This window comes from Oryx dammah, unplaced genomic scaffold (genome assembly GCF_014754425.2).
Source record: "Oryx dammah isolate SB20612 unplaced genomic scaffold, SCBI_Odam_1.1 HiC_scaffold_2, whole genome shotgun sequence".
Taxonomy (NCBI): Eukaryota; Metazoa; Chordata; class Mammalia; order Artiodactyla; family Bovidae; genus Oryx; species Oryx dammah.
In genome coordinates, this window is record NW_024070186.1 from 167681926 (window position 1) to 167696521 (window position 14596).

Genomic DNA, 14596 nt, shown 5'->3' on the forward strand with positions numbered 1-14596 from the left:
AAGGTACTAATGCTATTTTTCCACTTTAAGATGTCAGATACAACTTTTGTATCTGACACTGGTTCCATGGGCCATGAAGTATAAAAAATACTCTATTGTCAATCTTGCACACACAGCCTGTGTGTCGTCTGATGCCTGAACACGACATTGAGAACTGTAAAGAAAGCAGAGACACTCAGAGTATGACAGAATACAGTAATTATAAACAAACGGACAAATCCTTCAAAAGGGAAGATGACAATTTTTATTGTTATTACAAAAGCAAATTTTTTAAACTTCAGTCATTTGAATAATTGCAAGAGCAGACTAAGGGCTTAATCCTCACACAGGCACCAAGTCAGGCACAGTAGGTAGCTACAAATTATAAGAAAAAGGTTTCTTTACCTTGGATTCCCATAATTCCTACCTAGAGCATTCTGCCATGCTTTGGAATTAGGTTAAAAACCCAGCAAACCTAATCAGTTCCCTTCAATTCTGTCTTTTAAAAAAGGAGAGCTAGGTATTAACCTGCCATCTAGTGAAAACTAGTCACTAAATCCTGGCCTGAGAGAGATCCCACATTTCTTCTAGAACAAAGAGAAGAAACTAGTTACCTAAGACGTGTGCCAAATGTTAAGTCCTTAAAATGTAGAGCTGGGCTCAGACCTCAGTTTCACCTAACGCATGTGGGTGGTCTGGTCGCCTGAGGTGTGCAGGAGCTCCAGCTCCAGCACAAACACTCTTCCTGGGCAGCAGGCAAGGAGGTAGCAGGGACTTGGGCTGACAAGCACTAGGCTAATGTGCCTGGCAGAGGGGAGCCTTGGGAAGCACGTCATTCTACCTTTGCTGTCCACAAACCTGAGGTTTCCACAGTAGGTAGTAAAGGGCACAGTGGCATGTGTGACAAGGCAGAAAAGACTACCACCATTCTGAGGGTCACTTACATCCTGCCTAATTTTCTGCCTAATCAGACATGGTGCCTTACTGCTTCTCCCTTATTTTGGAGAATACTCCAGTATTCCCACACCTTCATGCCCTTAAAACACTTCTTAATAAACAACTCAGCTAGCACATTACTGTTTCAAGGAAGCATAGGATTAGAGGTATGTGAAAAGTGTATTTACTGAAGGAAGACTCAGTTATGTCCTAGGATATTGAAAATTAAGAATATCCTAGAGCCAAAACCATCGTAAGTTGAACCAAATTTACCCTATCTGAAATTTGGCAGTACACTGGTTCAAATGGAAACCACTGAACTACAGGGAAATAGAAACACTTCCTATTCCATTTACTATGAAATCTAATATAACCGACTGCTAAATTTAAACCTACTAGTCTTTGAGTTGTGCACGTGTAAGTACATTTATTTACTTAAGTTGCTGCCATGGCAAGATCTCTAGAGGAAAGAAACTAAGATCATAAACGTATTAGATGACATCTGCTACAATCATGGAAAAAGTCAGCTGGAGGAAATATAAGCCATGTTATTTGGAGACAGAAAATTGTCCCCTAAATTCTGTTGATTGCTATCTACCTTATGTATGTATGTCTGTGAGAGGATTAATGGCACAGTTTATTCTGTTAAGATAGACCAACACTGAACATTTAATCATTCCACAATCAGCTATCGTGCTGTTACCAGAATTTTCACAAAGGGTTTTTAAAAGCTGGAAGTTGCTTGATGTTAAGAGCTGTAATAAAAACTTTCCTACCCAAACCAATGGAGCTGTCATCCATGAAGCAGCAGTCCATAAGGAGTCCACGCCAGTGAGGAAAGGTGCGAGTGCTGCCAGATGGAACAGCCGTCAAAGACCACGGGGTAACTACAGTCACAACTAGTGTTTCTGAAGATTGCCAGGGAGTTTTCTTGATTTTTTTTTTCAAAAGTTCATCATGAAAGCAGTTTTTGAGCATAAATTCACCTTTTTCTTGCGTTGCAAAACTGCAGCTGGTTGAACATATGACCCCCAATATCTGTAGCACTTCAGCTGAGGATGCCAGTATCTGTCAACTGCATCACATTCAAAGTCCATCCTATTTTGTACAAGTAGTTCTTGTAGTTTATGTAACTAGCAGACAAGTATGAACTACCTCTTGTTACAGTAAATAACCTTATTCTTCTACAATTCACAAAGTTTTTACATTCAATTATCACATATTTCAAGACTCAGTTCAAAACAAATATACATGGGCTTAATTATTCAAGAATACCTTACTATTTGTCACTTAATTTCATAGCATTATATACTCAGTCCATCTCTTTTAGTTTGATTTTACATAATTTTCACTGGATGAATTATGCTTACAAATTAAAAACAAGAAACATATTTCCCCTTCTCCCGTAGTAAGAAATAAAGGTTGAAAAATGGCAATTATTTAATGTTTATTTCAATTATCTTAAGTTTATTAATTTAAAAAACTATGATTAAATAATCTAGCATGAAAGCTGTATAAAGAATATCATTAATGTAAAAAGATGCAAAGAAAATTGTGATTCTAACATATCTATGCTAAAGACAAAAGAAAAATGTTTAGGTCTGTAATATCCTAAGTCTATAGCCAATTACCCTGTTTTTGCATTGTCAACAATATAAACACACTTGCACTTGCAGAAGACAAAATGACAGCATAGGAATCTGTATATTGCTTTTCATAGGTCTAACATCTCCTCACACTGCTAGTTCACTTCAGACACATCTGCCTGTGCAAGGAACCAGGCAGTGTAAAGAAGATTTTAAAATCCGTCAAGTAAGCATTCTTCCCACAGAACTTCAAAGCCAACAAAAATGTATGGTGTTGGTTAATTTAACAATGAGGTTTCTTCTAAATAATCTTACTTGCATAAATGTGCAAGAATCTATCAAAAGTTTTATTTCATAATTATATTTATTCTCTTCATTTTTTTTAGAGGTAGGCCCTTCACAGTTGATATCCAAGTCATTTTGAGTCTTGGCAACATGCACATAATATTCTAAAAGTGTAACTGTTTTAATAGCAAACATAACTTTTTTAAAAAACATGTGTTCGATTTAAAAATGGAAATATATCTCTGGAAATAATTTCAGTGACTCTTGAGCTTTTAGAGATTCATTAAAATCCAAGCAATTGCTAGTACTTTGTTCTTATTAACTTGGAAGTATGAAAAGTTATAATGTACTGATTAAAGCTCCCACATATTCCAGAAAACTAAAAGCCCAGATTTGCAAACATAGTATAAATTAAATTTCATGCAACTTTAATAACCATGAGTATAGTTACAAGAAACTGTAGGACAGTAACTGTGCTCTGTCCATAAGATATAGCCTCATTCATGAAATGAATGGGAATTTTACAGTTATGAAAACATGGTTAGATTTAATTTTTATGTTTTGTGGCTGGAAATAGTCAGAGGAGGCTTTTCTTTTCTAAGGCAGGAAGATTACAGGGAAGGGACATGTCATTAGATACACAATTACGAAGTATCTTATTTAGAGATTAAGCCAACCTAAAAGAGGCTAAGTCTTCTGTAAAAGGCAACACTCAAAATCAAGGTGGGGCTTCCAATAAATCCAGAAAAAAATCCCTGAAAGTATCCCTTCCATTTTCCATTTATTCTCATTAAAAATTTCAAAATCATGACAGTTGTAGCAGAAGGTCAGGATTCAATCTAAAAACCACCACAGTGCTGCGCTCTGGGCCATCCAAATCATAATTGAGCAAATTTCAGCAATATATTTAAGAAAGCAGTTTTGAATAATTGAGAAAAACATAATTCTACTTGTCATTGTTAACTTTAGTCTATGCAGATTCTGATGGTTCTAAATATGTGTTCATTTAGTTACTGGATGAGATTTAGCTTTAACCAGCAAGGGTCAGCCTTTAAAATTACTGATATAAACAATAAATAAACTGAGTAATTTGTAGAACTGGCACTTGCAATTGATACGGTTTTCATACTAGTTGCATGCAGCTCTTATAAATACTACAGGAGGCATTTTTGCCAGGTCTCAACATGCTGTCTTTATTGTAAATTCCACTAATTTAATGAGTTAATGGAATTTTTTGTAGGGGTACAATTTCATTATGCTTTATACTTATGAAAACTACAGATATGCTGTTCCTGTGTCTTAAAACCACTTATTTTGCTTAAGAAACCATGTTAAAATATCAGTTGGCAGAAAATAACCGAGACCTAATAAAGCAGTGTCATAGTTGCATAAAGATATTGTATGTATGCATTAACCATCAAAAGAAGGGGTCCATCTAATTCTTTCTTTTAATACAAACTGGAACATGGTTTCTAAGTGCCTCATTTAAGTAGTGGAGAGGGAGAGTTTAGAAAAGTCCAAGTAATGTACTCAATTACTTGGTCAAGTTAAAAAGCTAATGCAACAATGTTACATCCAGATAGAAAACAGTATTCAAAGCAATTCAAATACCGAAAAGGGTTTCAAATTGAATATTTTATTAACATGGTAGTTGTCTTTGTAACATGTGCACACACACTCGCACACTCAGAATGATCTGCCTGGGGGAAAAAGCCTAGGAATGCCTAAGGGGAAATGAAAAATAAAAAAATTCCTGGTAGGTTTTTCATTATTGTAGGCGATTATGTCCACATCACTTACAAAGCTATTGCCAAATCTGTCCAAGGAAGCAGAGTTTGAGAGGGGAAGAAAAAAATCTTGGGAAGAATTCAACAGTGGCATAGCAGAGCTCTCAATATGAGAAAGCTGACATAATGTGGACTTTTGCTGTGAATTTTGTCTTTGCAAAATATGGGGAGAGGTTTGTCAATGGGCAGAAAATAAGAGAAGGCGGTGTGAAGTAGGCTTTTGCAGTCAATTTTCCTCACAGTATTGTGCAGGGTCATCAAGAAAATGCTTAGTCTTTCTCTGGCACCAGTTTCAGAACTTTTCCAATTGCAATGGTCTTACCTAGAAATGAAAATTTTAAGAAACCTTTTCAGTAGTTAACAGCAAGGCTATGTTAGATATTAAAATTTTATCATTATTTTACAATGTAAATTACTAATTAAAACCTATGCTGAAAAGTAAAGTGTGGATATATCCATACAGTGGTATTATTATTTGGCAATAAAAAGGAATGAATTATATACATATCACAGCATGGGTGAACCTCAAAAACATGCTGTGTGAAATAAACTACACACTAAAGGCCACAAACTATATGATTCTATTTATAAGTCATGTCCAAAAAAGGCAGGCAGAGAAAAAGTAGACATATGGTTGCCTACAACGGCCAGAGGTAGATAGGATAATTGGTGGTAACTTTGTAAACAGGTATTTGGGTTCCTTTTTCAGATGTTATAAATGTTATAAAATCAGGATGTAGTGATGACTGTACAACTCTGAACATACTAATTCACTGAACTATATACTCCAAACAGGTCAATTTCACGGTATTTAAATTATCTCCATAAAAGCTGTTAAAAAGGGCTCTCAGACCCTATTATTAGAAATACAAAATCCATTTGGTCTTGTGAAAAACCTAAAAGCCAAGCTATTCTTTAGGGGAAAAAAAAATTCTGAAGTTAAAAATTCTTGCTACATTAATTTCTAATTGATAAATAAAATTCTCATTTTGTTATATTAATAGGAAAGCCCCAATAGCCAGTTTCACTATCATCAAGAAGACTTTTAAGATAATGATTTTAAATGTATACCATCTTTATATAGTTTCCTCTGAAATAAAGCTCAGGGACCATATCCATCATATTCCCAGTGCTTAGCACAACTCCTGACATTCAGCGGATATACAGTAAAGATTTTGCTGAAATGAAGTGGAACTAATATGTGAACTGACTATTAATAATCTATAAGAGAAATGTTCTGTTAAACACAAAGCCATTTTGTTTCTATGATACCAAAGTGTCATTGCTGTTTGAAACAGGAAAATTACAGCTATTCCAATTCACTTAGGCAGAAGTGGACACACACACAAAAGAACATGAACATTAAACCTTGAAATAAATATTAAAAATATAATAAAATATTTTTATTTTATATTATTTTTTATTTTAAATATTTTTATTTATAAAAATATAAAAAATATAATGAATAAATACTAAACCTTGAAAATATTAGGCATTAAGGCTATCAGTCAATGCACTCCTTTATCTCCCCCCATTTCAGTGCAGTTAAAGTTTATCATATTGGATTTTAAAGTGATTTTTTCTAAAAAATAAGATGTCTACCTCAAAGGTTTGCTTATTAGCAAAAATTTGCTCTATCGGATAAAAACTCTTCCAGATGAGTTTTTATCACACATATTACAGAGGATTTTATCATAGAAATGTCTTATTTAGCAATAAATAAAAGGACTCTCAAAACCTACTGCCTGCAAAATATCAAGATTAAGGTTCTTCATCTAGAGCATTACTACTAAAGTGTATGTTCAAGTCTGTTTAATTCATTCAACTCATAAAACATATGACATATAAACAGGTATCCAAGTTTGCTATGAACTTCTAATGTGCACTGTACTCAGATGAAAACTACCAAAGCTAAGCACCTTAGACAGACCTCTGGACATCAATTTAAAGGCTTACCCTCATCTCTTAAAGTAAAGCGACCCATCTGAGGGAAGTCTTTAAAGGTCTCAAGGCAGATGGTTCCTGCTGTCCTCAAGCGGGCAATGCACACTTGATCCTGTTTCACAAAACGGGGTCGAGTCTTACTTTTTTCTCCTGATTTCTTGTCTACCAAGCAGATTAAGGCCTATCCAAGAAAAAAGGATGAGATTAGAATAATGCCTAATAAAAGAATCTTCAAGACCTGAAGTGTGAATAATGGTCTTAAAAACCCCAATTATCTTAAAACTCACTGTTATTTCGACTTCTTCAATACAGGTATGAATATGCAGCACCGCATTATAACCTGGGCAGATGATGGACTTGTGCTCTATAATCACTATCTGTCAAACAAAAAAAATTATCGTCTTTATCCCTAGGTAAAAAAAGAATTGATGTGTAACTCACAATTTCAGTAGGCCACCAACTTATTTTTGTGTTAGAAGTGATAGGTCAGATTGGGTTACCTCAAAGCATGAATTTTTGATACTTTAAAAACATAGGCATACTTTCTTCTCTGGGAAGCCTTTCCTCTATACTCCCCCACCAAGGCATTCACTGCTGCTCACATGCTAGAATTTTCCCTCCTGATATGAACTTAGTTTTATCTATTTCCCAGTATCCAAGCTCCAAAGTTAACAACCTTGTATCTGACATAAAAATCTAACTTAATTAATCATCATATAACAACTCAAAAATTCTGTGAGTTGTACCAATTACTTACTCTGTCATCCTCCTGGGGAAGTCAGGTTGCTAATAGCATGGAGAAATTAACTGTGTTTTCCTATTTGGAAATTTGCTTGCTCTAAATGAGCAGACAAACCATGACTTCCAAGGCAACTATGCTCTACTTGAAGTGAAAGACACTTTGGGCAAAATATTAAGTATAAATATATATTATCAACAGAAAATAAAAAGTAAAAATGCATACTTTCTACCCAGGACTTGTACCATCAAAGACCTTATAGGTATGAGATGTACATCACAGCTGTTGTAATCTCTGTATATGGTTTATCCTATTTCAGTTCCCCTTCTGCACACAATGGCATATCACCAATAATCAGGACAAAGGGCATTTAAATCCTAGTCTCATTGTGACAGTAAAGGTCATCATGATAACTACAATATCTGGTTTACCTGGGCATCAAATGTGCGACCAGAATGACAAAGATTATTCGGATCACAAAGTATGAACCCTGGAAGAATCTCCTCCTCTTCAATTCCTTTCAGTCTGATTTTGAGGTTTTCACCTGGGGCTACAGAATCGGTTTCCACATCATCGGAAAGGATTCCAAGAACTTCCACATTGTGCTTAAAAAGAAACCAAGATTGGAAAACTTTTGATACATTCACTACATTATAAAATGGAAAATGATCTGTTTGCTGAAGACTTGCAAGTCACATTTTTCTGTGGTTGTTGAGTAGCCAAAGTAATTCTTTTGAGTTTAAAACTTTGTAACATTTGTATGACACAGACTTACTGAAAATCATATCTTAGAATTACAAGCTGCCAATTAAAAGATTTATCTGTCATCTTTTAAATATCACATCCTAATAATTTCCAAACAGAATATCTGCCTTTTTTACTTTTTTAAAATTAAAACATATACCGTTTTAATTTTATAGATATAACTTTTATTATTCTTAAATTTCAGGAGTTAAGAGACATAGCTTCTATTACCTATCAGTCCCCAAACATCTGAAGAATGTATTTTTCTAAGGTTATTTGAACAACTAAGCTTTAAAAGCATACTGACTGTTTAATAGGTAGAGGGTTTCCTTCTAGGGTGATAAAAATGTTTTGGAACTAGACGCTGCACAATACCATGAACGTACAAAATGTCAATAGTGGTAAAATTTGTCTTTTACTACAATAATTTTTTTTTAAAGCATATATATGGGGGGAAATGTTAAAAGCAATACCCACAAAGTAGTCCTTATTTTACTCCATTTCCTCCCTTGGAGATAATTCATATTTTTAAAACACATGCCAGAAAACAAAACAATATAACAACCTTTAAGACAAAATGAACTTTCTCATTGGATGGCAGATAAATAAAGAATCCAGAATCACTGTATTCCATACCAGAATTCTACAAACTGTCATTTGCTAAACTCCAGTAGTTTCTCCCTCATACACATACACAAATAATGGCTTGCTTTCCCAAAAGGTAGCTTATACCTTACTGATACCTGTCTTGAAATTCATTCCAAAAACTGGTAGTACAGCCATATTTGCTAGCAAATTCTTTAGAGTAATGGAATAAAGAGGTAGAAACTAGCAGTTCCATCATATATAACCAAACAAGTATGTTTACTACTTTTTGCCCAAATAATCCAGTGTAACAATTCCTTTCCCTAAATGAAGACTTTTATAACTAAACAAAATAGAGCAAGTCAAATCTGTAATCCATACTTATGAAAAATTAAGATTAATTTTTCTGAGAGGTAGTAAAGATTTTATCTGCTCAAAGTACTTCACAAAAGTAGAGAGTCATACATGATTTATGTATGTATGGCTGGCTGGCTTATTTTACTTAGTAATAATGCCCTCCAGGTTCGTCCATGTTGTAGCCTATATTAGAATATCCTTCCTTTCTAGCTGAGTGATATGTTGTTTTATGTATACACCATATTTGTCTGCTTCTGCTTCCATGTGTTGGCTGCTATGAACATTGGTTCTCCAAGATCTGCTTTCAGCTTTTAAGAGTGTGTACTCAGATGTGGAACTGCTGGATCATGATTATTCTATTTTTATTTTTGAAGAAATGCTGTTAAGTTTTCCACAGCAGCTGCACAATTTTACATTCCTACCAACAATCCAAAAAGGGTTCCAAATCTCGACATCTTCACCACCATTTGTTATTTTCTGGGTTTTTCTATTTTTTAAATAGCTATCCAGATGGCTGTGAGGTATTATCTCACTGTAACTTTGATTTGCATTTCCCTAATGAGCGCCAAAGAATTGATGCTTTTGAGCTGTGGTGTTGGAGAAGACTCTTGAGAGTCCCTTGGACTGCAAGGAAATCCAACCAGTCCATTCTGAAGGAGATCAGCCCTGGGATTTCTTTGGAAGGAATGATGCTAAAGCTGAAACTCCAGTACTTTGGCCACCTCATGCGAAGAGTTGACTCATTAGAAAAGACTCTGATGCTGGGAGGGATTGGAGGCAGGAGAAGGGGACGACAGAGGATGAGATGGCTGGATGGCATCACTGACTCGATGGACGTGAGTCTGAGTGAACTCCAGGAGTTGGTGATGGACAGGGAGGCCTGGTGTGCTGCGATTCATGGGGTCGCAAAGAGTCGGACTCGACTGAGCGACTGAACTGAATGATTAGTGACGCTGAGCTTCTTTTCATGTGTTTGCTGGCCACTTGTTCATCTTCTTTGGAGAAATGCCTGCCTTAAGTTCTTTGCTAATTTTTTAGTCAGGTTCTTTATTTTTGTTGTTGAGTTGTAGGAGTTCTTGATATATTATGCATAGTAACCCCCTTTATCAGATTCATGATATACAATTTCTTACCCCCATTCTGTAGGTTCCCTACCTATAGTTTTTTAATGTAAAATAGTCTTACATCCGGGCTTCTCTGGTTGCTCAGACAGTAAAGAATCCGCCTGCAATGCAAGAGAACTGGGTTCAATCAATCCCTGGGTTGGGAAGATGCCCTGGATGAGGGCATGGCAACCCACTCCAGTCTTGCTTGGAGAATCCCCATGGACAGAGGAGCCTGGTGGACTACAGTCAATGGGATCGCAAAGAGTCGGACACGACTGAGCAATTAAGCACAGCACAGTCTAACATCTTTTAAAACATAATTCTGTTCCACTGAAACTCAGGGACTGAAGTAAACTGAGTTCTTAAGGATTGATTAACACCTGTAAGATATGCTACACTGACCTGTTCAGTAATTAGTGTAAAGTGATAGTTTCTAAAGAGAACTAATATAAGTCCCTTCACCTTTAGCTACAGCCCAGCACTAAGTTCACTTGCCCATAGTAAGTACTTTTCTATTGTGATAAAATACTCATATTTACCTTTTTAAACTGTTTTACATCGTACAATTCAGTGGCATCGACATTCACAATGGTATACAACCATTATCAGTATCTGGTTCCGAAACATCATCACCCCAAAAGGAAGTTCTGTGCCCATTAAGAATCCACTCCCCATTCTTCCCCCAGCCCCTTGCTTCCATCTCCACAAACAAACTTGACTTCTGTGATTGCTCAACAGACAAAATACAACAAGGATTCAAACTGACCATTATTTTCACTCGTTTCACTGCATAATTACCTCTTAGAAAAAAGAGACTATGATAGGATACTCTGATCTCCAATGCATAAGGCATCAAGAAACCCGAAAGTATAATTTGTAAGGTTTCAGTTAAAACTCAACAGTACATTGACAATTATCTTTTGTAATATTCTTTGCCTGGAATAATCATGGTAAAGAAATTCTCAGTTCAATCTAACAAAATGTCTATTTGGAGGTTCTGATAATCCAGGCGTTTTCCTACGTAAACATCATCTTTGGATTGTTAGAGAAGTCCTCTGGAGAAGTTTCTTAGTAACAGGTCATCTGCAATTACCAGCAACTGACCAGTCAAAAATAACACAAAAGAATATAGTTTATTGAGATTTTTTTCATGTTATTTAATGAAACCCTCTCCTATAATGAAGAACTACAATAAGGTATTAAGAGTCAAGAAAAGACCCATTTATGATTTTAAAAATATCCCTTTCTCCCCAAATAAATTGGGAGCATAGCTTGGACACATTTTATAGTATCCACCATAACTACTATGTACAAAAAATAAAAGAAAGCTAATTATATTAATGTTAAACCTGAGTTTTCATCCCTGGCTCACTAATCTAGAATGTTAACAGAAGCAAATCATTTAACCACTTCAGATCTCTATTTACTTCCTATAAAGTAACTAACTGAAGCTCTCATGATGACGTACCTTTTAACTCTGATACGGTGCTAATACTGTCCCTTCTCCATTTGTCAATAAATAACGCCACATATTCTTGATTAAATTTTGCACTTGACATTAACTAGCTCCAATATAGCTCAGTTGGTAAACAATCAGCCTGCAGTGCAGGAGACCTGGGTTTGATCTCTGGGTTGGGAAGATCCCCTGGAGAAGGAAATGGCAACCCACTCCAGTATTCTTGCCTGGAGAATCCCATGGATAGAGGAGCCTGGCGGGCTACAGTTCATGGGGTTGCAAAAGTTGGACACAACTTAGCGACTAAACCACCACCACCACCAATGTTGGATTTAAAAAGTGGTTTCTTTGAATGAAATCCCTAAGATTGAAAAGTTCTGATTCCTTACTAATATTTTCAAGAGAAAATTTAAATGAACAAGAGCATTATGAATTCTTACCTTGTTTGGCATCATCACAAGCTGCTGGCCTTTACAAATAGATCCTGATTCCAGCTTTCCCAGGACCACAGTGCCCATATCCTGTTTAAAATAAAAAGCCAAATGTCAGACTTCTGTTACTAATATACAGGGGTTCAACAACCCAAAGTGAAATCTTGCAAGGCTTATTTAGAAAAGAAAATCTTTAGCTCAAGTGGTAGAATGCTTAGGATTAATCTTAGACACAGGCAACAAATACTCTGTGTCAAAAGCACACATATATATATAATACTAATAAATAAGTATGCCTAGGATTTAAAAAGAAAACACACTGCAGGAGACAGAATTTTAATTGAAGATCTAAATTTCTTGTTCAAATTGAGCTTCTCTCAAAACTGTCTGAGACATTCCCTATTTAAAAACTAAATTTCAAGAAATTCAGCATGAAGCTAATGAAATGATGTATTTGAAAAAAAGCAAAATACTACATATTGATAGTGCAGTACTTAAAATGAAGCTGAAAACATAGTTAAAAATAGTGAAGCTTATTTTTTTCTTTATTTGAAGCTTATTTTTTAAAGACTACATCCAGTTTTGGTTAGGCTATAGTAAACAAGTTCATATACTGCTGGTGGTCATGTAAATTAGCACTGTATTTTGGAAGGCTATTTGTCAGTATCTATCAACTTTAATGTACAAACTCTTTCAGAAGTTTTACTTATAAGAATCTCTCACCAAAAAATGATCACTGGCTCATAGAAAAACAACCAAAATAAACTAAACTGATTTAAATTATGGTCTATCTATATCACTGAATAACATAATCTTTATTAAAAAGATACCTGTGTTATGTTGTTAATTATTAAAGTTATTTCACAGTTTAAAACAGAAGACAAAATAATTTGTCACCTCCCACAAAACCCAATTTCTTGAACATTTTGGGTACCTTGTACTTATCCACAATTGGCAGCCTGATTGGTCCATCAACTGATCTATTGAAGTTTGGCAAATTATCCAGATATGGAATAAATGGCAGTCCACTGAGAATATAATAAAATTAAAGAGTCAACATAAATGTTAAAATTTTAAGAAATTACATGGCTTTAACTTTAGTTCATCTCACTTATTCCTCAGAAACATTTTCTAAAAAAATAACAAAATAGATCAATATAATGAAAAAGTTTCCCTGTAAACTTATAAAAATATTTAATGGCAAATAACCCACATGTTGTAATAAATTGAAACCACTCTATATAACTTAATTTTTCATGGACTTTTTCCAGCTCTGAAATCAAGATTCTATAATTTCCCCTTTAAAACTACAGTATGTGAATTGGGAGGTATAATATTGCCAAGATCGCAATGTTCCCCCCAAACTGATATACAAATTCAGTGCAGTTCTTATTAAAGTCCCACTGCCTTTTTGCAGAAATTTGACCAGCTGATCCCAATGTTCATATGGAAATTCAAGGGACCCAAAAAGGCAAAATATTCTTGGGGGACAGGGGGATAAAAGTCAAAGACTCACATTTCCCAATTTAAATACTCACAAAGCTGAAGTATTCAAGACTTTACCTTATAAAAAATTAATCCAAAAATGAAACACACACTTAACAGCTTCAATAGGCTTAAATGAAAATAACAGGTCTAACTCTTTATGACTGGATTGTGCAACAATTCCTTAGGCATGACACCAAAAGCACAATTAAGGGAAAAAATAAACAAGACTTCATCAAAATTAAAACCTTTTTGTATTTCAAAGGACACTATGAAGAAAGTAAAAAGATAGCCCACAGAATGGGAGAAAATGCTTCCAAATTATGTCTCTGATAAGGGAATTGTACCCAGTGCATAAAGTACCCTAACAACTCAATAACAAAAAAGAAAACCCAGTTAAAACACAAAGGTCATGGCATTTTTAAAGCCAAAGTTACACTCAATATTTTCTTAAATTATTGGGCTTCCCAGGTAGCTCAACCCATGAAGAATCTGCCTGCAATGCAGGAGACCCTGGTTTGGTCCTTGGGTGGGGAAGATCCCCTGGAGAGGGGAAAGGTTACAGTATTCTTGCCTGGAGAATCCCATGGACAGAGGAACCTGGTCCATGGGGTTATAGAGTCAGACACGACTGAGCGACTAACACACATAAACACACTGGGCCTTCCCTAGTGATCCAGGGGGCACGGATTCAATCCCACATGCTGTGTGGCCAAAAAATTTAAAAAAAATATTTACTTAATAAGACACAAACTTTTAAAAAGATTACTTACATGTACCAAGGACAGAAATCTGATTGCTCCTTAAGATTTGCTCCCGTCAGTCCTGAGCATGGCATGAAGTGAATGTCCTTTTTGGGATTAAAGCCAACTTTTTTCAAAAACGGGACCAGTTTCTCTTTACATTCTTCGTATCTATTAATATTTATAAATAACTCAATTATAATGTAAAGCAACTGAACTTTCTAGTTTCAACATTAAACAGAGTATGAACAAACAGTAAGACGTCCAAGCTTGCCTCTCATTGCTCCAGTTTACTGTTGGGTCGTCCATCTTATTAATGAGCACAATCAAGTGCTTTACGCCTGCTGTCTTTGCCAGCATGGCATGTTCTCTTGTCTGTCCTCCTTTCTCAAATCCAGTTTCAAACTCTCCTTTCCTGGCAGAGATTACCTAT

The 14596-nt window shown here is 35.3% G+C and overlaps 1 protein-coding gene across 3 annotated transcripts in view; it reads right to left on the minus strand.

The window, feature by feature from the left end:
* Window positions 1-221: 221 nt before the first annotated feature.
* The window catches only part of GSPT1 (G1 to S phase transition 1), a 33475-nt gene continuing 19100 nt past the window's right edge, over window positions 222-14596 (minus strand). The window contains exons 8-15 of one of the 3 annotated variants that reach the window (XM_040230649.1): window positions 14438-14592; window positions 14194-14334; window positions 12870-12963; window positions 11945-12025; window positions 7688-7861; window positions 6805-6894; window positions 6530-6698; window positions 222-4895 (exon numbers count right to left, since the gene is read on the minus strand). In XM_040230649.1, coding sequence (XP_040086583.1) covers window positions 4843-4895; window positions 6530-6698; window positions 6805-6894; window positions 7688-7861; window positions 11945-12025; window positions 12870-12963; window positions 14194-14334; window positions 14438-14592 — 957 coding nt within the window. In that variant the 3' untranslated portion in view covers window positions 222-4842. The remainder of the gene's footprint in view (window positions 4896-6529; window positions 6699-6804; window positions 6895-7687; window positions 7862-11944; window positions 12026-12869; window positions 12964-14193; window positions 14335-14437; window positions 14593-14596) is intronic. The other 2 variants (XM_040230667.1, XM_040230659.1) reach the window with 2 other exon arrangements.